Source organism: Chinchilla lanigera, unplaced genomic scaffold (assembly GCF_000276665.1).
Source record: "Chinchilla lanigera isolate Chin_1 unplaced genomic scaffold, ChiLan1.0 scaffold00019, whole genome shotgun sequence".
Taxonomy (NCBI): Eukaryota; Metazoa; Chordata; class Mammalia; order Rodentia; family Chinchillidae; genus Chinchilla; species Chinchilla lanigera.
Genome location: NW_004955420.1, coordinates 1784215 through 1811592, shown reverse-complemented (window position 1 = coordinate 1811592; position 27378 = coordinate 1784215). Strand labels below are relative to the sequence as shown.

Genomic DNA, 27378 nt, shown 5'->3' with positions numbered 1-27378 from the left:
GCAGGGTGGTTAAGGCCCTGCATTGTACACAATAGAATTATGCAACCTCATACCTCAAAAGGGCTGTATCTGACATAGGAGCTTCTAAGCTGCTAGAGCACCCAGGCTAACAAATATGACATCAAGCAGTTCGTGATGCAGGAAAAAGAGTGGGGAGGAAGGTCACATGAGAATGAGATGATTTATTTGGCCCCGTGTTGTGAGACTGACCAAGCTCAATGTGAATTTGAGAGTGATGGGTTAACTTGGTGTCTCTTTCAGAGAAGGCATGATCATGAAAAGATCCGGGGGACACAGAATACCAGGTTTGAATTGCTGTGGTCAGGGGAGAGCCTGCTACAGATGGTCAAAAAGGTAGGATTTAGGAATTTTGTGTGTTCGTTTTAATAAAGTAGGTGTTTAGGAAAGTATTTATGTAGTAGCTTCAAATAATAAATCCTTTGAAAGCCATGAGAGAGCAAATTTTAAGTGATATTTTAAAATCCGAGTTCTACCATCCATTTAAATATTCTGTTCAAAACTGGATACTCTAGGTGGCAGAGTATCCAAATTATGTGCATGAAAATCCAGTGGAGGGGGTAGAGGTGTGGCTCAGTGGTAGAGCATGTGCATAGCATGTCCAGGCTCCTGGGCTGCACACCCAACACCAAAAACAAAACCAAACCCACAACCTAATTGACATAAGACTCAGAAACTGATTGGCCAAATAGGAACAAATGACTGATAAGCATATGGAATTATTCATCATCACTATCTTAGGGAAATATAAGTCAAATCCACAGTAAGATAACAATTTCACACTCTCTAGAATGGGTGTGAAATTTTTCTAACAAAAAGATAGAGAATCACAAAAATTGGCAAAGATTTAGAGAAATTAGAGCCTTTGTACATTGCCAGTGAACATGTGAAATGGTACAGACACTTTGTTTTTTTTTTTTTTTTTTGGTTTTTCTCCGGTACCAGGAACCGAACTCACGACCTTGTGCTTGCCAGAGCAGGCGCTTTTGCCGCTGAGCTAAATCCCCAGCCCCGGTACAGACACTTTGCAAAACAGAGTTCTTATTGTGTTAAACATTGAGTTGTCATATGCCCCAGATATTTCACTCCTAGGTATTCATCTAAAAAAATTGAAAAAAAAAGACACCAAAACTTGTCCATGGCAGCATTATTCATAATAACCAAAAAAGTAGAAACAATTCAAGTGAATAGATGAAAAAACTGAGATATTTCCATACAGTGAAGTATTACTGAAGCATGGGAAGGAATGAAGACAATGTGGAGTGTGCGGCTTCTTTGTGGAGTGTGGGGCTTCTTTGTGGGGTGAAGAAATTATCTGGAACTAGAGAGTGGTGACGGGTGTGCAGTTTTGTGCATGTGCTACAAATGGAATTGTGCGCTTTTTGAGGGTGAGTTTTATGGTATATGAATTATGTCAGAATAAAACTTAAAGGGAATGATGTACTAACACATGATACAATGTGGATGGACCTTGAGTATATCATAAGTGAAAAAGCTAGCTGCAAAGAAGCCAAATATTACATAATGCCTTCATCTCTGGACATCAAAGTAGATAAAGATCTTCAAGGGATGGAAGGGAGTTTTTTTATTCCTAATTCACTTCTGCTAAAGAGTGTAGGATTTCTTTATGGAATAATAAAAATAGTCTGGAATTAGATATTGGTGGCGGTTTTGTAATTTTTCAAATATTTCTTTAAAAAACATCTGTATTGTACACTTTAAAAGAATAAAAAGAAAAAGATTGAGAAGACTTCAGGGATGGTAATTTTAGACTTATATTTGTGAAAGTATGAGATAGAGAACTTTATTTCATCTTATGTCCTAACCAGTTGAAGACTCCTTGAGCAGCAGAATTCTCTTCTGACTTTAGTGTCTTCCCAAGTTTTGCACCTAACACGTAAGAACTGTTGTAATAATAGCATACCAGGATTTTAAAAAATGATTAAAACCTTGTTAAGAAATTAAATATACATATATAGTTATACGTAGTATGCCTCAATTTGAAAATGATAAATAAGTTCTTTTGTAAATAAGGAATTAAGCTATGTGTGTATTCAAATTGTGGGTATTCAAATTATATAAAAGTAATACAGGGATCTACTTGTAAACATGTCTATTTAAAATATACTACTGCCAAAAAGTAAAAGCTTCACCAAAACCTTCACCAAGCTGGGCTCTTGCTTTATGAGCTTTGGAAGGATTGAAAAAAATGATAATTAAAAGATAAGATTAAACTAAAGAAAATGAAAATTTCTGTTATAAAAAATTTTACTAGAACATAAAGGGAACTAGTATACTAGAAAAGATATTTGCTTTCAAATAAACGTCTCTAACTTATATAAACTTGGGGTAGAGGCAACATGGAAGAAAATCCAGAGACTCCCCTTTGAGATGTCCTCTCACCCCAGATTGCATAGCCCCCTGGGGAGTGCTCAGACCCGAGCCAAGCTGGAAGAGGATGAAGGATCAGCCCCCTGCCCCTGCCAGGGCTCCTTGCCCTGCACCGGGCCTCTTCTAGAGGCTGGCTTTCCAGCCCTGGGAAACCTGGGTAGATTCCTTCTGACCGTTCCTCCGCAGTCATTTGCCTAACTCAGCTGCTACTAGCTGCCTGCAGCATTTCAGCCTTCAACTTCAAGCACCAGTGATTCTTTACCCGAAGATTCTCAGAACTGCCAGAGGCCTCCTGCATGTGCAGAACAGATGGGAGTTATGAGCAGCCCCATTGCAGCTACTCACTCCTGCCAGCTCCCCCTTGGGCTGTGATGCTTTTCAGCATGTTCTAGGGCTGTCTCTCAGAGTGCCCAGCTGGCCTCCAGCCTGACTGCCCATCGTAAAGTGCATGGCAACACATCCTCTCAGGCTCCCTTCTTTCCTCCCTCCCTACTTCTCTGTTGATGCTTCCTGGCACCACTACCCTAATCAGTGTCTTTCTAAATTGCTTGATACACTTATATCCTGGTTTTAGAGCTTACACCTGTGGTGACCCAACCTAAGGTGGTTACTCGAGGGATGGAATCCTTGGTTTGGTGCATTCAGTCATTTATGAAGTGCCTCCTACCTACAGCTTGTGTTCCAGCCTCTGTGAAAAGAAGCCCCTGCCCTCATGGAGCTCTGTTTGAGAGAAATGAAGGCAATAGCTAAGTCAACAAGTGACGGCAGTGATATAAATTCAGGGAGTGGGAAGTTGTGGAGAAAAAGCAAGGCAGTGATACAGTGAGGGATCTGTGAACTGGAGTGGGTGACTTCAGCTTGAGGAGTCTGGGAAAAACTCCCTTAGAAGCTGGCTTTTGAATTGCAACCTCCACAAAAGCAAAGCCAGGAAAGAGGGAGAAAGAACTTGTTACATAAAAGAAATGTGCCTCTCTTTTTTTAACTTTGGATTAAATCATGCTTCAACTAGGACAATTTAAGAAGATATGGTGCTCCTTGGAATGAAATGTGTCCTCATTTTAAATTGTGCAAATCTTTTTATGAAGATTAAAGCCTTGGTTCCATATTAATATTTCCTGAGTCAAATGGAAGTGATTTTAGTATCAGACATCAGATATAGATGACAAAGCATAGCTGACAAAATTACTCTGCAGAGTTTCTCACAGTAGAAATCTGCCGATTGGTGTGTAAGTGGGAGTCACTTGTAAAGGTGACATTCATTTACAGCTCCCCTTTATTAGGTTGCCATACAAAGCATTCTGACTACTTTCTTGTTTATCTTATATTGACAAGTTGAGGTAAGGCAAACAGTTAAATTTTAAATTATTTCTCTTAGTGACTTTATTGCAGGGGCAAGTAAAAAGAAAAGAAAAGACAAACACGAGAAGCATTTCTTCCAACAATGTAAAACATCTGCTTAAGGAGCACATGTATGGAGCAAAATCTTTGTAGCTGGTAGTAGACTATACGTTAACTTTCTCATTTTAAATAGTGTCTTAAGAGAAAGAGTTGTGTAGATGCTAAGCAATAAATTTACCATTTACATTGCTGGACTACAACCTATTCCAAGAATTAAGATTTTTATACAGTAATAGTATTTAAATGGTTTCATTCATGTTCTGGGAATGCTTTCGTGTAAGATTCAGTAGGCATGATTGCTTTGCCTTAATACTTGCTCTGGGCTGCTAGATTATTCCAGGCCCTGGGCAGACAGGGTGGATGTGACAGCCGCATTCCTTGTTCTCAACCACCTTACTTCCAAGTTCGGGAGGCAGACCAGGAAGCAAGCAGATGAGTGCTTCCAGGTGTGCTGTGAAGAACCGTGGAGCAGCTCCATGTGGTGGAGTGGAGCTGGGGATGGGGACACTCAGATCAAATAGCCTCCTTATGAAGGGATGTTTAAACAGAGGTTTGACTGCCTCCATGGACAGAAGAGCACATGCAGAAGCTCAAGAAACAACAAAACATCCCCCACATATGTATCAAGCATGAAGCACAGTTAGAGCAGCATAGTGGGAAAGAGCAATGGGAGATGAGGCCAAGACGGAGAAGCAGAGTCAGAATTGGAGCTCAGATAGGCTAATCCGAGGGCGGGTGCTTCACCCTCTCTTGATGCGTATCTTCGTGTTGAAGAAAACCAAATCTACTGATGGGGGGAAGTGAGGGGGGTATCAGAGGACTTTTAAGGAATGGCACTATTAAGAAGAGCTTTTAGTAAAAGTGTTTTCTCTGCTATCTGATGACTGTTAAGAATTCAGCATCATTGACAAACAGAAACCATTCCATTTTGCATTGTTTCCAAACTTGAGATGACAGTGCTAAGCAGTTCTGTATTTCTGGGCTGTCACACCTTGGAGAAGCAAGGGTGGAACTGTTTACCTAGGACACCATGTGAATAGCCTCCTTAGAGTTGAGAGTGACCTGGCCCAGTGACATGAGATGCACAGCCACCTCACTGTTGTTGAAGAAGACTGCAGCCTACAGGAGTGTCTGTGGTTTAGAGAAAAGTGCCCCATTCCTGCAGCAGAGTGCAGCCTTCTCTGGAGCCTCTTTAGTAGGAACCTCGTGCAGGTCACACCTGCTTGATGGCGTGTAGTGGCTCCTAGTTAAAGACGTGTTGGGCAGCCCTTGGCATTGGTGGTTATGCCACAAATGTGTGCTCGTAGGAGTGTTTTTCAGGTTTATTTTCTACTGCAGTGGTGGGAGTTTGGTACATCTGGAAATGACACATTCCATTGTCATCCCACACTGCCTATCTCTGTGGTGTGGAGCTCTAACCAGAGCTGGCTCTGATGTCATTCATATATCCTTAACATACAGGCAGGCAGTCATGAGTCTGGGGCGCTTGACATCTTCTCAGCTTGTCAGCTCTGGCATCTGTGGTTTTCAAAGCCTGTTGTCCTTTGCTGCTCAGCAGCATAGCACACTAGTGCCAGATAGCTGCAGCAGTGCCATGCTGCTTACTCTCTAGCTTACATCACGAGCCATGGGAAAGAAGGAACCTTGATAGACACGTGTTCTATCTAGTATCTTTTAACCTTAACCAAGTTTTCTCAACTGGCAGCTACGTGTCTGAACTCATAACTCATAACTCAGTTCATGCATAATCACGAGTTACCCTTTGGTACCATGGCCTGTTATCAGATTTCTTACAAAATGTGTAATACCTGCATTCACTAAAAATCATTCCTGAGAATATTATCCACTGTATTTTTCAGTTGCCTTATTTTAGGTCCCCAGGGAGAAACTTCCTTTGAAATTTGGTTTTGGTGAGATCTCTTTATTTCTTTTACTTATTGATTTGACAGGAAAAACTAGGAAGCTCAGGCCCAATAGAGAGTGTGTCATCTCTCTATTTACATTAATCTTTGTGGTTGATTATTGCTTTCTGTGCCCCTGATGGCTTTTCTTCTGTTCACCATATCATATGTATTTCCTTTACTGTAAAGTATCTACCACACCCTTTTTTATTAGGCAGGTTCCAGCTCTTAAAAGACAAATGAATGAAGCAAAACTGTGGAGAAAATCAATGTAGATTTGTCCACATTAGATCCAGATTGTAAGGCCACTAAAGTGTAATGTGGTTAGCAATTTCAGTAAGTGTTTTTCATAGGTTTTTTCACATACTGAGTTCCCATGCTAATATACATATTACTTAATTTATAACCTGGTGTTCTGCCCTTATCGGTTCCACTTAGGTGGGATCTCCTATGTGCTTTACTTTGTCTGATATATGATATTATACTCATTACTGCTTTATTGCATTGTTGCCTGATTCATCTGATCACCAGTTACAAGCAAATATGTATACACACTACTCTGCAGTGTAATATATATGGTATAATAAAAACAGTGTGTTTAAATTTAAAAATTTTATTACAGTGAAAGGTACATTGCCATTAATCCCAAGATACATGTTATATTGCAGCATGATAGTTATATTTATAGTTGTAAGTGCTTTGAATGGATTCCATCTCTTCTCTCCTGTCAGTCATCTAAATCCTTACTACCCAGGATGTGGTCCTAGCATGGCCATCACCTATGAGTTTCTCTAAAAATGCAGACTCGGGTTCTGCTCTGTTGAATTGGAATCTGCATTTTATCCGGATCTTCGGGGAGCTGTATGTGCACAGTAATCTCTGAGAAGCACTGATCTGTATTATTGCAGTCATTTGCTTACCCTCCTCACCACATCCCTCTTTCTCTTCATAATTTTTTTCTAAAACATGGGTCCAAGGATTTTATTATCCTGTTGCCTTGCAGGGGCATGAGGAGTCTTTTATTTAACAATTGCCTTGTTAGGCATGGTGATGCGCTTCTGTAGTCCCAGCACTGGGGAGGCTGAGGCAAAAGGATTATCGTGAGTTTGAGGGTTGAGGCCAGCCTGAGCTACATAGTGAGATCCTTTCTCAAAATAAAAGAATTTCCTTGGTGTTTTTGTTAAAAAACACACTCTCAGGCCTTTGAAATGGGGCTGAGGAGGGCCCAGGTATCAGTTCTTTTTAAATAGTATTGCAAGAGATTTTCTGATCATTGGGTACATTTAGGAAACACTGCTTCCATGATACAAAGTCAGCCTCCTTTGCTTTCAAACCCACCTCAGAGTGGCTTTTGCCCACTTTCCCAGCTCTTCCCCTTGAATATTCCCTCAGGCACTGGTCTTCCAAACTGTTCTCCCAGCAACTGCAGCATTTGCACCCCTCGTGCCTTTGTTGTCTCTTCCCTTCCTGTGGGATGTGCACCCTCTAATTGTTGGGACCCTTCCTGGCCTCACTGAAACACCGCCTCTTCAGGACAATTCCATGGCCTCATCCTCTTGACTAGGACTGAGGGCTCCCTCTTCTTCGCACCTGTTACTTTTTGCTTCACTTTTCTAGTACCTTTCTCATTTAGCCTAGAATTGTTTGTGTCTCTATTAGCCTAAGCGGGCTCCTCAGAGAACATGCTTCCATGTCTGATTTATCTTTGCTGTCTAAGGTTTTTATCTAACCTAACTCTCAGATTATCACTGTAGTTTTCCATTTTGAAGCTCTTAAATATACTTTGCATTGAATGGAAATAATTTTGAGAGATGTTCCTGTCCCATTAAGCATCATTTATCAAAGGTCTATAAACTACAAATCATTTGAAATAAGTAACATAATATGTGGAATATTGAATTTTTAATGGGTTTTGCTTGCAGATAGACTTATCTCTCCCTTTCACTGTAGTTTGTGTTAGCTACTTATTCGGTCATTCCAACAACTGGTTGTCCTTCGTACATTTTACGAATGCCACCTGACAGTATCAAGGACAGTCTTCCAGGTTTTGCCTTTCATGTTTAAGGAGCTATTGAATTACTTTTAATTGCTTGGTGCTAACACTTCTTAGAAAAACATAATAGAAAGTGTTTGTGTTCTTTTCTGTTTTGTTTTGGTTCAAAGTGATTAAAAAAAACTCCATGTAAAATATGAAAGTAAATCTACAGTCTACTAGAATGTTTATTTAAGATTTGTCATAATAATTTATTCTTTGGGTTTCAAAAGTTCTTATTACCTTTTCACAGGTGGTTAATAGTGAAAGATTCCTTTATATTATATATGAAACCAGACAGTGGTGCTATTGCCTTTGTCCTGCTGGTGGATAAAGAATTTAGAATTAAGGTGGGGAAGAAGGAGACAGAAACGAAATATGGACTTCGAATTGATAATCTTTCAAGGTAAATATAACCTTTCAAGCTGCAAATGTTTAACAAGTATTTTTACCAAAACCCCTTAAAACGTAATTTTTTCTCTCAACTCTAAATGAGAAAGAAGTAAAATTACTTAAATATTAGAAAATTGTTATTTGGAGCTTATCAATTAGAAGTTGTAAAACCTGTTCCTGTATATATTTTTAAGAAGAGTATCCTACAAATGATCTAGTGTGTGGGTGTATGCCTATTTTAACAGAATTTTATTACTCAGTTTACCAAACTGAGTGATATTTTACATCTAAAAATAATAAAATTTTATAAATCAATATTCTTTAATTAATAAAAGACCTAAAAAGTTTGATTTATAAAAATTCTATTTATCTATAAATTTTTGAAGAAAGATATCATGAGATGCTCAAATGTACATTTACTATAGATGTTACTAGTGAGTATATGTGTTGATATGTATGTTTCTGGAAGATTATAATTTGTACCGTGTGTATATATATAAGTATATATAAACACATGTATATATACATATACACACATTTATGCCTACATAGTTCATCCTGTGTACATGAATATATATGTATAATTTCTTCACACAGTTACCAGTGTAGGTCTGCATAATCCTACTAATATACATTGGTGCATGTGTGTGCAGATGTGTGAGTGTGACAGTGTGAACAGCTGCTGCACTTACTGTTATTCTCTGAAAAGGAAATGCTCAGGATTGTTGTTGGAAATGCCACAGCACTGCCACTCACCCCTTTTTCCAGCACTGTTTTATTTTTTATTTTTTATTTTTTCTGGTACTGGGAATCAAACTCACGACCTCATGCTTGCCAGGCAGGCGCTGTGCCGCTGAGCTAAAACTCAGCCCCTCCAGCACTGTTTTCCATAGCATCGGAGAAGTCAGGCCACAGTTCTCACCGGTCCCTGTGACCATGACTTTATGAGCCTCCCTGTCTCCATTTCAGCCCTCGTTGACTGTGCACCATTGCCCAATGAATCTGTTCAAATCCAGGCTTCACCGGCCTCTTCCCGGCACATGCTTCTTGTGATTCTATCAAATAAGCCCAAATTTCCATTTATAATGTAAGGTCCTTGATCTCTTTGCCTTTGTAATCCCATGTTCTAGGGAGGCTGTTCTCTTCACTGTTTCTTCTCACACATCTTTTCTCAACTCCTCATGCTTCCTGTTTTGGAGGGCTCCCACCACACAAGCACACACTCTGACAAGACCTGTGTGTGTCGCTTATCTCTCCCTCAGACTCTTCTTGGCTTCTGTGTGTCACTTATCTTCCCACAGAATCTTTTTCTCCTAGCTGGTTTGCAGAGGCATTTAAGCTCAAATTCAGTTGTATTTGCATGACAAGTGAAACTCATGCATTCTGTGCCCTCCTGCTCTTGGCCCCAGACACTTTGTCTCCTTTGCCACACCTGCTGAAGGATGCTTCTCCTCTCCCATCCTGCTGTGTCTTACGTACCTCCAGGTCTCTACACTGAGAAGCATCAGCATTAACGTCTCCAGAGTTCAGCATTCATCTATGACATAATGAGGGGAGATGTTTTTACTTTCCTAATCATTAGGAATAATTATTTCAGAGTCTGTTAACACAGCCCCTTTCTTGCTTGTTATGAGAATTGCTCCATATCCCCCCAGATTGAACTCTCCTCCTCACTCAGTCCTCTCGAATTGGTGGGGTGGTAGATTTCTGCCTCAATGCTGTCTCCAACACCTGGTTCTCCTTTGAATTTCACATTACCTCTTGGTGGTAATCACCAGTTCTGATACTTGACATTAAAAAAAAACTTTCTGTAATCTATGCTGAACTTTTTCTAGCATTTATAAATCTCTCATAATTTATGACAGTGTAGTCTATGCGACAGAAAAGTTGAGTGCAAACTAGGTTATACCAGAACTAATCATCTATGTTGAGCCTAATTATGAGGCTCAAACTCTGTCATTAAGACACATTTCCTACCCTTTCTCAGGTCTGTCACCCATGGATCTGCTCCGTCTGCCAACTGGTCTCAGAGTGGCGAGTTGGCTGCTTCCCACCTGTCTTGGTTACTTTTTTTGTTGCTGAGACAAAATACCTGACACCCAGAATTAAGGAAGGAGAGGTTTATTTGGCTCACAGTTTGTGGAGGTTTCAGTCCATACTCGGCTGGCTCCAAGGCAGAGTGGCACATGGCAGAGGGCAAATGGCAGAGAAGAGTGAAAGCAACAAGAGCAAAAGGAAGGAGGGATGGCAGGCAGCCTCTTTCCCTCCCTTACATTGTATGCAAACTACCCGCCGCAGGAGAGGTGTAACACTCACACCCGTAATTCCAGCATTGGACCATGAATCAATAATAAACCCTAGAAGCCCGCCCCATGACTGCATGATGCTTTGGGAGAACACCCAGACACAAACCATAACACCACTCTTCAAATTCAGGAGAGGGAAGTCTCTTCCTAATATTCCTAAGTCCTTAAGTTTGCTCTTGTGGGTAGAATTGGTGAAGGAATCAGCTCCTGGGATCAAGGGAATGAAATATTCCATTTGGCAGACCCAGAAAAGGAAAGGGATGACGCTCCTAAAGCTTAGTCAGGGTGGTACTTCCAGAAGCCAAGGGAGTTAGCAGCAGGCAGCACCGAGGGAAATGTCCTCTCAAGGACTCAACAACTGTCCTACACCTAGATCTTTCACCTCTTTTATGTGCCTCCTCCTAGCCTAGCACAACTCTAAGTGCATAAGTACCTTGGTGTGTGTTTGCATGAGTAAGTGAGTGAAAAAGTAGCCTGAAGATTTCTTTTGTATATATTGAATATTTTCAGAAATTCTACCAAAACTTTTAGCAGCCTCTATTTATGTTCTTTCCCTAAAAGTTTCAATTTATGTTTATTATAGTAATAAATAAAATAGAACATATTTAATTTGTAAATTTTTTTCAAGAGGAAGAATTCAAAGTGACTTTTTTATTGTTTTGGGTTTTTTTTGAAAGGACACTTATTTTAAAATGCAACAGCTATAGACATGCTCGGTGGTGGGGAGGAGCTATAGAAGAATTCATCCAGAAACACGGCACCAACTTCCTTAAGGACCATCGATTTGGGTCCTATGCTGCTATCCAGGACAACACTTTAGCTAAATGGTAAGATCATTCTGTTCTAGGATATCAAGGTCTTCATGGCATTTAATATTATAATGTTTGCAATTCACCTGGGATCAACTTTTAAAAACATAAAAAGAGATTATGCGTTATATTTAACAAAATCCTGTCTTTCTGAGGGCCTTGCTGAATTACCTGGTAAGTAGATTAGCTTTCCAGTTTTTGTAAGGTTTTTCACAGTGAGCTTAGCTATCTTTAGATCTGAAAGTTTGATTTTTTTAAAGCTAACTTCATACATTTCCTTAGGGATTCGTATCAGCCATGATTTATAAAAAAGCATTGATTTGCTAGAATTTCTTTTACATAAAATCATACTTAATGTGTTTTTCTTCCCATAATTGGAATTCAGTCTGATTTTAGGCTCAGATGAAACACCATGTGTGAGTTTAACATGAGAGGAGATTCATTTGGCCCCCTGTGATAATACAGCTCAACAAATTTATTGCACTCTAGGCAGAGAAGAATCAAGTCGCTCAGATCTGTCTGCTTCCTGCTTTTCCTAGGTAGCAGATGGAAGGTTGTATTTTAATCTTTGTTTTCCACTTACACAAAGTCAGCTGGTGGTGAGACAGAGACTCTAGGTCAGGGCCATACGTATTTTGCTATACCGTAGAATAGCATTTTTCTTTTTTTTGTCTTATTTTATAAAACAAAAACAAACATAGAACAAAATTACCTTGTCTTTCAGGTATGTTAATGCCAAAGGATATTTTGAAGATGTGGCAAATGCAATGGAAGAAGCAAAAGAAGAGATTTTTATCACAGATTGGTGGTTAGTACTTATCCATGAGACTTTTATCCAGAGGTTTCTGTGTTTATAAATGTACAACAATGTAATGCTGCTCAGAAATTGAGCATTACGAACCCAGCAATACCCAAGGGTGATTTGGCTAATGTGTCAATCAGTTAACTAATGGTCATTAATAAAAACTTAGCCTCCAAATATGTATATTTTTTAGTTTATTTACATTTATTGCTACAAGTTACATATACATAAAAATCACATTCATGATAGGGAATTTGTATCTGTACATGATATACCTTGATTCCTCTTTTTTTCTCCATTCCTGTCCCCTCCTTTCAAGCCCCAGTCCCTTCCCCATTCACAAAGCTCTGTTTTCATTTTATCCTCTTTTTCTTATTTTTCTATCTTTCTTTCTTTCCTTCCCTCCCATCTTCCCTTCCTTTCTTTCTTCCCCTCTCCCTCTCCTCCCTGGTTCCCTTTTCCTTTTGGATAGTTTCTTTCTATTTCACAACATCTGTTGTACACTTTTGTTATTATTTACATTTTTAGTTTCTCATGCCAGAAAGATAATGTGATATTTATACATGTGTGTCTTGTTTATTTCATTTATGATTATAGTCTCAAGGTCTACCTATTTTGGTATAAATGTCTCAACTTTATCTCTCTTTATGGCTGAGTAACACTCCATTATATTAAAAAATCAAATTTTTTAAATCAATTCATTGGTTGATGGATTTATTATTAAGATTTAGCCATTATAAACTATGCAGCTATAAACATGGATGCACATACATTGCTGTGATATGATGCTTTTAATTCTTCTGAAAAGATACCCCGTAGGGGAATAGCTGGATCAAATGGGACTTCTAATCCTAGTTTTTTGAGGAATCTCCACACTGATTTCCACAGTAGCTGTACTAGGCTACATTCTCACCAACAGTGGAGAAGTGTTCCTTTTTCTTCACACCCCTGCCAGTATTTGTTCTCAGTTGTTTTATTGAAAACAGCCATTCTTTCTGGAGTGACATGGAATCTCACATTGTTTTGATTTGCATTTCTTGAATAACCAGTGACGCTGAACATTTTTTCACATATTTATTTGTCATGTGTATTTCTTCATGTGAGAAGTTTCTATTCTTCTCAGATGCCCATTTTTGGATTGAGTCTTTGATTTTGGGGGGCCTGATTTTTTTTCAGTTCTTCATGTATTCTAGATATTAGTCCTTTGTCTGAAGAACAACTGGCATAAATTTTTTCCTACTCTGTGGGTTGTCTTTTCACTTTGTTGGTGATTTCTTTTGCTGTGCAAAAGCTTTTTAATAAGGTGAGAATCCAAATGTTTAGATTCTTTGTGATAGTTTCGGTATAATCAGGTTTTGTTCATAAGGATCTTTACGTATACCAATGTCTCAAGAGTTCTACCTATTCTATTTTCTAGCAGATTTAGTGGATCTTTGATCCATTTTGATTTTTGTTTAGTGCATCGTAATAGACATGGATTAGTCTTTGGCATGTGGAAAGCCAGTTTTTCCAGCACCATTTATTAAAGAGGCTATCCTTCTTCCAGTGAATGTATTTGGCCCTTTTGTCAAAGATCAGGTGGCTGAGTGTATTTGGAGTTGTTTCTGCATCTTCTAATTTGTTCTCTTGATGCTTGGGTCTGGTGTTTTTTGGTTGTTTTTTTTTTTTTCTTTTTTTGCCAGCACCATGCTGTTCTTATCACAGCAGCTTTGTGGCGTAATTTCAAGTGAGGAATTGTGATGCCCCTTGACTTGCCTTTGTTGGCCAGAATTGCTTTCGTTATTTTAGGTTTCTTTTGGTTCCACATGAATTTTAAGAATGTTTTCTCTAGTTCATGAGGTATGCAAATGGTATTTTCATTGAGATTGCATTAAATCTGTATAACAATTTTAGGAGTATGGCCATTTTCACTATATTGGTTCTTCCTAACCAAGAGCAAGGCCAGGTCCTGATGGATACATAGCTAAATTCTACAAGAAACTTAGAGTGATCAAATGTCATTACTCCTCAAACTCTTTAATGAAATAGGAAGGGAAACAATACTCCCAAACTCATCCCTAGAAGCAGATCTTACCATGATACCAAAACCAGAGAAGGATCCAACCAAGAAAGAGAGATACAGGCCAATATCCCTACCAAATAGAGATGCAAAAATCCTCAATAATATACTGTCAAGCAAAATGTGGCAAATTATCAAGAATATTATATACCGTGACCAAGTAGGATTCATCCAAGGGATGCAAGGATTGTTTAACATATGCAGATCAATAAATGTAATTCACCATATCAACAGAGACAAAGACAAAACCAAAATGATCAGTCTCAATAAATGCAGAAAAAGCATTTGACAAAGTCCAATACTCATTCATGGTAAAAACCCTAAAGAAAGTCAGGATAGACCATCTTTATCTCAGTTTAATAAAAGCCATCTATGACAAACCAACAACCAACATCATACTAAATGTTCAAAAACTGAAAGCTTTCACTCTAAAATCAGAAACAAGACAAGGATGTCCACTGTCACCATTCCTATTCAATATAGTTCTGGAAATACTGGCCAGAGCAATTAGATATGAGAGACAAATAAAAAGAATAAAGATAAGAAAGGAAGAAGTAAAATTATTATTTGCAGATGACATGATACTCTACATAGAAGATCCCAAAAGCTCCACCTAAAGACTTCCAGATTTAATCACCAGATCCAGTGAAGTAGCTGTATACAAAGTCAACACTCAAAAATCAGCATTCCTGTACACAAATAACAAACTCACTGAAAAAGAAATTAGGGAAACAACACCCTCACAATAACATTAACCCCCCCCAAAATACTTAGGAATCAATCTAGCAAAGGAAGTAAAAGGTCTGTACTTGAAAAATTACAGTACTTGAAAAAGGTTGAAGAGGATATTAGAAAATGGAAAAATACATTCTTAATGTATTTAGCCTGGTAATTTTGTTTTTGTCTTTCCATTTGGTAGTTAAAAACTCAAGTATTAATTTTAATGAAGACTAGGCTGCAGTACAAGTGTGACTGTGGAAGTCATGGCCCCTCATCCCCTTTGGGTATCTTTCCTGAACTTGGCATGGCTCTCCATAGGTCCAGTAAGCATGCTTCTCCTTTGCTGTTGTAATTGTTCCATTTCCCTGTTACTATTAAATGTCCTCTGTAATGACTGCACCTAGCCAGCTCTTCTGGACATATATCGGGCTCCAAGTTTCTGACCCTCTTTAAAAATGCCCATGGAAGTAATGATGCCTATTAAGGCCTTTGGAAATCTCATATCTAAAATTCATGAACTCTTAGGGAATTTTACTCCTGGAGTAGGTGCAGGCTTTATAATCTGACTCCAGTTCCAACTGCCTGTCTACCTATGCTATTAAAAGCTATCACAGATGCCAGCTTTGGCTATGATGGAAATGAAAATGTCTAAAATATGTTTCCTTCCTTGGAACTTAGTTGGCTGAAATGGTCCTTACAAAAATATTATCTATCCTGTTTCCTTCCTAATGGTACCTTGTATAGGAAGTGTAAAACTATCATTATAAATTATTTCCTTTTCAGTCTAGATTTTAGGAACAGTGGAGGCAAATAGGAATATGAACCCATCATCTATTATTTTGCTCAAGTTATGTGGCAACTTGTAATTCTAGGATCTGCTTCCTCAATCTAGGGTTACTGATATTTTGGGTCAGCTAGTGTTTTGTTGCAAATGACTGTCCTGCATACTATAGGATATTGAGCAGGATCCTGGCTTCTGCCCACCAAATGCCAGTAGCAAGCTCCCAGGTAGAACAACCAAAATGTCTTTAGACGTTGCCAAATATTGCTTGGTTGGGTCAGCAGAGGAGCAGGAGTGGGGCCATGGGGACGATATCTCTTTGGGTTGAGAGTCATCCATCTAATCAATAGGTAGGCATGCCATGGTCAGTATGATCGTGCTTGCAGAGGGGCTTAATCCTGGTCTATATCCTTGTCAAATTTTTTCTTTTAAATAAGTTGCCAGAAAGGAAAAATATGACATGATACGCTACATAGAAGAGTTAGAAGTTTATTTTAGTTGGTATTATGTGGATAAGTTCAACCTTAATGTAGCTCTATATTCCTTTAAAAATATTTCTGAAAGTTTGGCAAAGACATGAGAGAAGAAATAGTTTTTCCATCAAGCCCATATTCCTTTTTTCCATTTCTTTTTTCTCTATTTCCCTCCCTCCCCCTGCTCTCTCTCTCCCTCCCTTCTTTCCTTTTTTCCTGCAAGCTGGTGATCTAACCCCAGATCTATTACAAACACTCTACCACTGAGCTACATGTGAAGCCCTCACAGTTTCATGCTTTATGCAAGAAAACAATATCTTGTTTGAAGGTTCTGAATACTAAACTATAAGCTCTCACTGAAGCAGCTAAAGAGATGGAACACTGAGTCTTTTCTACTTTCAGCGAGAGAATGAAACAGGGTGGTGTTTCTTTTTCATAACTAAGAACTAAGATAACATCTTATTACCGCATGCACTTTAAGTAAAACCTATACAGTAACTTCCTTCATGAAAAGTGAAGGAAGTTCTTGGTATTATCGGTCATTATTCCAAAAGATATGTAATAGTATTTCATTATGGTTTTCACTTTTATCAGCAACTTCTCTTCGTGATGAGCAGATTTTCATGTACTTTTTGGACATTTAAAAACTTTTTTGAAGTATGTAGTCAAATTGTTCTCCTCTTTTATGGAATGAGCCCCGAATTTTTCTCCATTTTAAAAAATTAGGTTATTTGTCTTCTTAGTTGTAGGATATGTTTATAAACTCTAGTTAAAGCGGTTGTTCCATTTCATTCTGGCCTCCATGGTTTCTAGGGAGAAATATTCAGTCACTGGAATCATTTTTCTCCCCTAAGTAATGTGTTCTTTTTCTTTTGAATGCTTTTAATATTCTTCCTTTGTCTTTAGTTTTGAGTAGTCTGGTTTTGATATTTGGGTTCATTCTGTTTGGTGTTGATAACAGATAGTTTTACATGTCTTGCCAAATTTGAGAAATTCTTACCATTAATTTTTTGTAATTCTTTTTTTGTAATTTCCTTTTCTAAATTTTTAATGATACAAATATCTTTTTGGTATTGTTTCACAATCTTTGAAGTTTTTTTATTTTTGTAAAATATTTTCTCTTTGTTGTTCAGATTATATAATTTTTTTTAGTTCTCTTCAAGTTTACTCCTTTGTTCCTCTGTAATCTCCATTCTAGTTTTGAGTTTATTCAGTGATTCTTGGGGGAGGTTATATTTTTGTTGTAATTTTAGTTTTTATCTTGAAAACTAAAATTTTTCATTTGGTTCTCTTTATATATTCCATTTCCTTGGGGGACTTTCTATCTTTCTATTTCTTCAAGAGTGTTGCCCTATTTTTCCACTATCGAACGAGGAATTAAGCCGTATTATTGCAATATCCATGTCATCTTGCTGTTGCCATCTGTAGATTATCCTTGCAAGTTGAGATTGTTCTGGTTCTTTGTATGCCCAGTACTTTTTTGCATTATATGCTATAAAAATTTTATAAGAATCTGAATCTTGTTTAAATCTTATGGAAAGTATTGTTATTTTTCTTTGAGCAGGGAACTGACTTATGTGGATATAGACAAAAAGTTCTATCCAAGCTTCCTGGGTGTGGTTTTAATGTCAGTTTTGTTTACAAAGTTTCTGTAGTGCCCTTCAGATTTTTGCCCTATGTGTGTCACCTGGTGGCCAGTCTGGGACTTGGGTGGTGGTCTGTCCTTAGTTCTGTTTTCAGATCCTTTAGTATACTATTTAGGATCAAATCCATGCATACGGACAGCTGATGAAAGAGCCAGGAGGTTATAAACAACTTCATGGATTGTTTTCCTAAGCTCCTCGCTTCCATTAGCTCCCAATTGCTTTCCAGTTCCCTAAGATTCCCTGTTTTAGTGGTCTAGCTCAAAAAGTGTTTATTCTGGCCTCCAGAATTGGTGTGGTAGCACCCATCTATGGAGCCAAATCTTAAGTGCTTACAGCTGCCTGTAGGCATCACAGCTCTTCCAACTTGAGAGGATGTCCGCCCCCTATGCACTTACGTGGACACACACGCAAAGACTTTTTGTGTCTGTGGGCTCTCTGCTGCAACATCTCTCATTGCAGAAAATTCCTTTCTTTTTTGTTAATTTTCACCTAGACAACTTCTGGAGTTCTCTCTGTGCTAATCTCATTTTTAAGTTTTCTCTCCAAAGGAAAAAAAATAGGAAATTTACCACTGGTCGTGTAGTACTTAAAATTCTATTTTTCTTCTTCAACATTAAGCCTCTGAATTCAAGAGCACTATTTATTTATTTATTTATTTAATTCTTCCCAGCACTGTTTTGTACTTTTCTGTGTGGAGGTCTTATAAAAATTTCTTAAATTTGTCACAGGGTATTTCATGTTTTTTGAGGTATATGGTATTTTAAAATTCATTTTCTAATCATTCACTGAGAGCAAAAAGAACTAGAAATACAATTAATATTTGTGTATTGCCCTATACCTTGTGACCAGGCTAAATTCCCTCCTTAGCGCTAGCTGACTTTGTGTAGATTTCTCAGGATTTTTCTCCATGCATAATCACATGGCCCATGAATAACAACAAGCTAACTTCTTCCTTTCAAGTTAATATGCCTTATGTTTTTTCCTCTTGCCTTATTACACTGGCCAGGATCGTCAGTAATATGTTGAACAGAAGTGATAGAATGGTCTCCAGGCCTCGTTCCCATTGCACACGCATAACTGTGTGTGATATTAGGGGAATATTTTATAAGTACCCTTTACTGGGTAAGTTTATTTCTGTTCATAACTTAAGATTTTTCACTGTGAACAGATTTTGGATTTTGTAAATTGTTTCTGCAGTTTTTGAGTAGAGGCATCTTCTTTTGAAATCTCTCCTCTTCTTCCTTCTCCCTCTTCCTCCTTTCTTCTCATCTTTTTCTTTTGCTTTCTCTTCAGCCTGTCAATGTGTGACTTACATACATTGATTTTCAACTTTTAAACCAACTTTGCATTCCCAAGTAATCCCAGGACAAACTGATGGGTTTTTATGCCAACTTCCCTTTTAATGATCACACAGGCGTTGTTTTGTAGTTTTCTTGTAATGTCGTTGTTCGACTGATATCATTGTTCGGCTGTTTTCCTTGAGTGACTCAGCAAGTACTCTTTGCTGCTCTGTCTTCTCAGTCGGAGTAGGACTGACGTTTCTTCCTTAAACATTTGGTGAAATTTAACTGTAAAGTCAGGGTCTGTAGTTTTCATTGTGAAAAAGTTTAAATTAGAATTCAATGTTTTCATAGGTATAAAGTTAGTCAGAATTTTTATTTCTTTTTGTTTCTGTTTTAGGAACTTATTTTTCAATAACTTTGAAATAAAGAAATGTTAACCATATATTTTGATCACCTCTCATTGAATGCTCTGCACCCAGGGTACACAACATTTGCGGGTTAAATAAAAAGGACTTGATTGTGGAGTATACAATGTAGGGACCCCAAACCAAAGGTCAGTTCAGGGCTTTTTGACTGTGTATGCCAAAAAAATAGACAGTATGTATACACTACTGGACATCCTTCTCCTTCAGTGAGCTAGCAGTGTACAGTACTGAGCTTTTAAGCTTAAAACAATCCTCTTTGTAATTGTCCTCTGATCTTTTCTCATTAGTCGCTGTGTGTGGTTTGTTTACTTGGACATAGGTTATCTTTAAGCTGATTTCCCACCATAATTGAAATATGTAAGTGCTTATTCTTATGTGCTCTTCTGTTTCCTTTTGGGTCTTATCCAGTGTGTGTTTCCTTTAGAAACTGTATCTCTGGATTTTTTTTTTAAAGTGAATGAACTAGAGCTTAAAACAGTTTCTTTTTGTCTGTTTTGCTCCTACAAATGCCGTTGTTTTCATTTGCTTAGCAGACTACCTGCCAGGATGTCCCTGTCCAGAATTCTACGGGGCTTAAATCATTACACACTCTCTCCCTGCACCTCTAGGCTTAGCAATTCAGATAAGAGTTTTGTTTTGAACACCCCCCCCCCCCCGCTTGTTTGTTTTTCCTCATGAGCAGGCAGTTACACTGAATACATATTTAACATAGACTTTGACTTTAAAGCTGTCCTGGGGGAAAGTGTGACTCTCCTGCACACTCAGCTGCCTTAGAAGGCTGCTCAGTGAGAGGAGGCAGGGGTCCTGTCCGGAACTGGGAGTTCTGGGTACCTTCCTCCTTCACTGCTCAGAAAGCCCAGGCTCCCTTGGCATTGTTGCTGGTGTAGGAAGTCAGCGTGCAAGTGTGTGTTTAAAATGCCTTTGGCTCCTAGTAACAGAATGCTCAATTGAGGAGGGCTTAAACACTGAGGACTTACTTGTGTCATTCAGTGAGAAATTCAAAGTTGGGCAGTGCTAGGGTTGGTGGAGTGATCTCGTGATTTTAGGGTTCTGTCAACATTGCGGCGCTCCCTAAGCATCATGCCCCAAAGAACATCCAGCCTAAAGCCAGAAGAGTGGGAGCAGGGCTTTCCTGTGTGTGTGTGTGTGTGTGTGTGTGTGTGTGTGTGTGATGTTCCATCAAAGAGGAAGAACTTTCTCAGTAACCCCATGTATCACCTCATATATTTCATTGTCCAGGACAGCTATTAGTTTGTATATTCAGGTGCTGTACTGAGAGGCAGGCTCTGATAGCAAGGAAGGGCAGCGTAAAGAAAGGCTGTGGGATAAGCAATCAACAGTATTTACATGTATATATGTGTGCATATTAACATAAAAGAGAGAAGAATTAAGTCAGATATTTTATACAGATAAAATTTATTTTTCCTATATGAAGTTGTACACGGACTCATAGCAAAACTTTGGATATCCAGCTATGGTGCAGTAAGATGATAGAATTAGAGCTCAGATTGCCTCTGTTTCTTGTGATTTCCCTTGAAATCTTGGTTTTATGATTTCAGGTTGAGTCCAGAAATCTTCCTTAAACGCCCAGTAGTTGAAGGAAATCGTTGGAGGTTGGACTGCATTCTTAAACGAAAAGCAGTATGTATTTTCCCAACAGATGTTATAAATTTTTAAATGTTTATTGCCTCTGATCTGCCTTTTCTTTTTAAAAGCCTTTCATATATACTAATGACTTTTCATTTTAGAGTTTGACAAAAAACAGGGTAGTTATGGTTTTCCATTCATTTAATTCTTTTTTTCCTTTTCCTTTTGAGTGCAGGCATATTTGAACCTAATTTACAGCATGAATTATATTAGCAACTGTATAATTTTTGTTTGTTAGTTATAACCAGTTAATTTTATAAGCAATAAAATTGTAATAACACTTTATCACTGAATAATAAATGATGAAATGAAACATGCTACTTTATTTTGTTCATTATTCCATTGTTTAAACCGAAGACAAAGGCATCTGGAGAATGGTCTCAGTCAGATGTGCCCAACTTGATGCAGAAGAATATCAGAGAGGGAGGACAATAAGAACTGGTGGTGTTTGGTAGAAGTTTTGGAACAATGTACAGTAATAATGTGAAATGTTTCCTATGCAGCTGGCCCTGTAGATTCTGGGTTAGCATCAAGTATGTGCTTTTTGTTATAAAACATAAATAATTGAAGCAGTGGAGGGAACCAATGACTATGCTCATATTGCTAATTAATTCTCTGCAATGGATCTTCAACCAAATTAAGTTAAATCGGATTTTTTCGTTAATGATGTCCAAATTAGGGAGCAGTAACATGTTTGCTATTGTTTGAAACCATCTTAATCTTTTAAAATATTGTTAAATATTTTAGCTCCCACATTTATGGATCCTGGGTAATTGTAGGTTAGCATTTCCATTTTTCACATTTTCACTCATTTCTTCTCCCTGTCCTCTACATCCTAGTATCCCTTTCCCTCTCACTTTTCCTTCTTTTTCTTTTCCCCATGCCTTTGTGTTAGAATTTCAACCAGTATTCCTCTGCGAACCTGAGGGCAAAAGAAGTTGAAATCTTTATTTCAGACCCACGCTCCCTCTGGGGAGGAGTTGTGCTTTGATGAAAATGGTGTGTTAAGAAGATGAACCTGGTAGTGATAGGGGGAACTCAGTGTCAGAAAGTGAAATTTTGGATCCCTTGAGTGTGAGGTATATGCAGGGCACCTACAAAAACTAAATGCCCAAGCAAGCTCAGAGGCCTGGCCCTCTGCCTCTGTTAACAGATATGTTTATCTACTGCCCCAAAGGTACCTGTGTGAAGTGCCTTTTATGTTACCAGTGTGGCTTCTCTTTGCTTTTTTTGCCCATGAGCTCTGGTGAGGTCCGTCGTAAATATCAGGGCCAAGCAAACATTGCTTGATAATGTGGCTTTGTTTCCAGCTCATCCATTTTCTGAAGCTTGTAATTTTTAAATTATGTGTAATGATTTTTAAAAATTTCCTAAGGAAATAGTAATACCATTAAATATTAATGTCTCAGTTGTACATTTAGTGGAATGTTCTCCCTTAATCTCAATGCACCATATACTTTGATCATAAATTTTAACACTTAGATAATTCCAGTTTGACATTTCATATGCACATAAACACTGCTTCACATAAATAATTTAGGTTTTGAAAGCCACATACTAGCTTCGCAAAGTATGAGGTTGAAACATAATATTTACTTTTGCATTAATGAGTCCCAGAGGTCCATAAGGTTGATTAAAATGAATGTGTTTTATTCTGAAATCTGATTATGCAGATTTTTTGAGAGGAATTTAGAAAGTAATGTCTTTTGTAATGGCTGTTTTTTAGTAATGAATACAATTTTTTGTTTCTTTGGTAATAACTACATTGATGCTCCTGTTTCTCTGGTTTTCTGACATGCAGTATGTATCAGTGGTTCAAAATAGTGTATGACAATATTCAGAGGCATTTGCTTAGAATACAAAGAAATTGCATTCTGGGAGTTTCCATAGCTCTGCATTTGCAAAACTAAGAGATGATACACTGCATACTTGATAAATAAACCCCTGCACCGTGATTGCATATGTTTCAAACTTAGACTCAAGTGATATCTCTTATGAGACTTACAGTAAAAGAATTTCCAGTTGCAGTAACCTGGAGCCTTATAGGGAAGGGTTTTTGTTTTTCAGGCTGAATTTGGCTTCATATTGGTTTCTTTCTCTCTTGTACCATAAAGTACATGCAGAACTGCAGCAGTAATTATTAAGAGGAAAATATGTTCATGTTTGAGAAATGAGACAACCACCTCTCTGCATAGAAAATAGTGGAGTCTTATCAAAGCAGTAGGCTAGGATGGCTTATAGGTTGGAGGCGAAGTTATCTTTAACCTTTAAGATCATGCTTTAAGCAAAATTGGTTTTAAAAAAGGAAATATGAACATTTGTGTTGTTATATCTCAATGCCTGTTGCCTTGAAATGGTGATGATACAATTTCTTTTTATACTTTACTTTTCATTTTCTTAAAATGTTGGGAAGTACTTGGAAATGATAAAATTAGTAATTATCCTGGGGTGGGAGTCTGTAAGTTCTCTTCAAGTAGTGAGCAAACTTGGCTGTGTTTAGAAAATATTTAGACCATGCCTCCTTGAAAAATCAAATGATAAAATGAATAAGAAAAAAGTCTCCTTGATTTCCACTTTAATTTTTTAAAAATTGTCATTGTCTTCACATGTATTCTGTACACGTAACTAAAGCTCCTACATATTCCCACTGTTTAGCATGTTGTATCTGATCTACTTGATGAGAAATGAATTAGAAGGCAGAAGCTTCCTCTTCTAAAAGTCATGATCCATGGAGTTTTATTCCTTGAAATCTTTGAATTGGCTTGGTTCAGCAGAAATAGAAAATATGTATTGCAGAGTCATTTCCAGAACTTCTGACCTCTTACTTCCCCTATTTACGTGTTCCTTCACTGAGCAAAATGTCATTTCTTCTAGGTCACCTAAGTCATTAATAAAATATAGGCTGTATCAAAATGTACTTTTTAAGTTACAGAATTAATATCAGTTCCTTCTTTGGATAAATTTGGCTTTGATATTTCCTACTTTAAAAAATAAGATTACACTATTACAACAAGGCAAATGTCTTTGCTTGCTAGGAATAATTTTTCTTTACTCTTTATAGAATTTATGATAGTTTTGTAATATTGTGACCAAAAGAGGAGGAAATTATTGCTTTATTTTCACAGAAATTTTATCATTAGTTAACTTTATTCTGGCTATAGGTGTAGATAAATAATTGTAAACCATATTAAAATGACTTGTTATGTTTATTTCCTTATTGGTCATTTTTATTTAAAATAAAAAAGAATTAACTGTCTCTACCTTATTTCTTTCAAAGTTAATATTTACATCAGAAAAGACAGTGTAAAAGAAAGTGTCATGTGCTAATAAGTGGAGGGTAACAATGTAATCTGTTAGTGCTAACATCTCTATTATTTCAAAAGTCCATTAGTTATGCAGGAAAATGGAAAACTGCAGGATTCGGGCCAAGTTCCTAATTTGCAGCAAATGCCTTTGTGAGTAATAATGTCTTAAGCCTAAGAAGCAGAATTTCATTCATTTAAAGCAAATGAACCTTTATGAAAGATGTCAAGTGTAATGCTCTATAATTTAGGCTGAAATTTGAGTTTATGCTTTGTATTGCATTTTGTAGTGGGAGCCTCTAAGGAGGGAGCCATTATTCAGGTCTGAATCCTAAAATACTCAAATAACAAACTGGATCTGCATGTAAAAGAAGAATAAGAAAACCTTCAAGTTTTTCTTTAGAGTCCCCGTCAGTGGTTTGCTCTAGAGCACTCACTTGGCTGGACCATCAGACCTGAATCTGTACACTCCCGGTCTGGACTACCACCTCCTTCTTTACTCAGAGTTGTTCTTACTAACTTAATTACAGCAGTGGTTGTGTAATTATAGTGAGCTCCTGAAGCCGAGCTGTTAACTAGAACAATAGAACATTTATCTTCTTTTTGATTTTGTTTTTCTTTTCAGAGCAAGAGTGAATCTTGCAGTACTCAAATCTGCTTAATGTACACCAGAATGTGAATCTAGTGTTTCTGAAAAAATGATTACACTTTCAGACATTACTGCCATCAGGAGACAGGATATGAATATTTTAAAGTGACATGGATTCCAGGGCCAAAACGTGCTTCTTAGTTTAAATGGAGCAATATTGGGGAACTATATGTTTGTTCCAAGATTTTATAACCTGTGATCCACTATCTAAAAGTGTTAACTCCTATTTCATTTCACATTGCTTAGCATTACAAAAATAATCAGTTCTTATGCGAGAGTTCAACACAGTTGTAAGACTTGTTAAAGTTTTGATTCAAATTTCCATTATAAGTAATGTCTAATTGCCATGGATTATTAATTTAAGCTATAACTACCTTATCTTTGTTATTATAGTTTATCAGATATAGCTCCATCTCTAATAGTTTAGAAAGTATTATGGAAAAATTCTTGCTTTTAATCATTAGGACATTAAATGCCTAGATATAATTTAGCTATATACTCTGGTATGTGTGCAATGTTTCCAAAGCCTTTCAGAGCTACTGGGCAAAGAGAGTGAAAACTTAGATGTTGCTGACTGTGGAGCACTACTGAGAAGTCAAAAAGTGAAAAAGTGAACCACAAAGCAGGGGTAGTTAAATAGAGATCCCTGGAGGAAAGGAGCCCTGCACTATGTATTAGGGGATGCTAGGCGGTCCGTAAGAGTGTGCAGAAGGGGAGGAGTGCTCAGGTGGGCGATTTAACTTAGGTCAAAAGCCTGTTACCAATCAGAAATAGAATAAAAAACACTAGCATTTGTTTTTGTACTGCCGGTTTTTGGATGGCTTTTTTTGGTGATTAGTATTAGTAATATTACTTTATAGCATGTTAGCATTTACCAAGCATTTTTCACTTAATTTGATGCAGTTCAGTGGGTGAAAATAGGTTTATATATTTCCTTTTAGATCCTAGGTCTAAAGCTGGATCGTTGTTAATCTATGTTTCCATTTTATACTAAGCTCCTGTTAAAACTCAGATTTTGAATGTTAGAGAAGCTTACTTCTAAAGAAGTCCTTTCACCAGGGAATAGATCTTAGTCATCTAATTCTGAGGATGAACCAGCATTCATCTCTGAAAATTAAGAAATATTTTTTCCACTAAATAACTTTTTTTTTCTTTGTCTTTTTTGAGACAGGGTCTTGCTATGCAGTTCAGGCTGACCTTGAGCTCACTTTGTACCTCAGGCTGGCCTCGAACTTGCAACGATCCTCCTGCCTCAGCCTCCTGAGTGCTGGGATTACAGGCGTGCACCACCACTCCTGGCTAATAACTTTTTTCAATAAAGAAAAATTATATGAACAATGCCTCTGAGATATATACAAAATATTTAGCGTAAGCTATTGCATTACAGTTCCTTATTACTGTTATTTCAGCTGATGGAGGTAAACACTTTGCCAGTAAACAAAGAACTCTAGTGCTATTACATGACCTAGGTGGAAACTTCCTCAGTGGCAAGTATTTGGAAATGTTGAGAATTGTAAGACAACTGAATACTTTCAACAGTGAAGGTTACCATTTCAGCATTCTAGATCCGTGTAACCAAATATCGATGACACTCCTGACATAAGAATAGAAGGGAGATAAATTTTTATTTTTTATATTTGGGTTTAATAGTCACTCTCACCTCTTTGTATTGCCTTTTTATTAAATATTTTATTTTACCTGTGTACAGAGGAAAAAAAGCATACCACAGAGAAAGGCAGAGGAAAGGAAAACCATAACCCTTCCTGAGACTCACTTCTCCATGTGTTTTCTCTTGTGACAGCAACAAGGGGTGAAGATCTTCATAATGCTTTACAAGGAGGTGGAGCTTGCTCTGGGAATCAATAGTGAATACAGCAAGAGGACTTTAGTGAGGCTGCACCCCAACATCAAGGTATCCATGTTCACCTGGTGGCCAGTGTTTATTATTCTTTAGAAGTCTTTCAGATATTGTTCTGGATAGTCGTAATCTGTAGACATCCCTAATGTATATTTTAATTAAATACCACGGAGCCCTCAGAAATAAAACTACATGCTATATTTTCTTACACTGCTGACATTGATGGGGGCCAGAACATCTTACTTAAAAAAATTTTTTTTATTTTAAAGAGAATAATAAAAAAAAAATAGCAAAATACCAACAATATAGGAAAAAACAAAACAAAGCAAAAACAATAAAGATGATACAGGACTTCAGAACAAAATGGAATTTTTTGAACAGTAAAGATGATACAGGACTTCAGAACAAATTGGAATTTAACAAAATTACATATTGTTATCTTCAGTGAAGTTGCTCAGATTACCAGATGTAAGAATGCCAGATTG

The 27378-nt window shown here is 37.5% G+C and overlaps 1 protein-coding gene across 8 annotated transcripts in view; it reads left to right on the top strand.

The window, feature by feature from the left end:
• The window catches only part of Pld1 (phospholipase D1, phosphatidylcholine-specific), a 195026-nt gene that overhangs the window by 81149 nt on the left and 86499 nt on the right, over positions 1-27378 (top strand). For all 8 annotated transcript variants that reach the window (XM_013513559.1, XM_005383002.2, XM_005382998.2 and 5 more), the window contains exons 8-13: positions 262-354; positions 7994-8146; positions 11117-11266; positions 11973-12056; positions 20997-21078; positions 26837-26947. In XM_013513559.1, coding sequence (XP_013369013.1) covers positions 262-354; positions 7994-8146; positions 11117-11266; positions 11973-12056; positions 20997-21078; positions 26837-26947 — 673 coding nt within the window. The remainder of the gene's footprint in view (positions 1-261; positions 355-7993; positions 8147-11116; positions 11267-11972; positions 12057-20996; positions 21079-26836; positions 26948-27378) is intronic.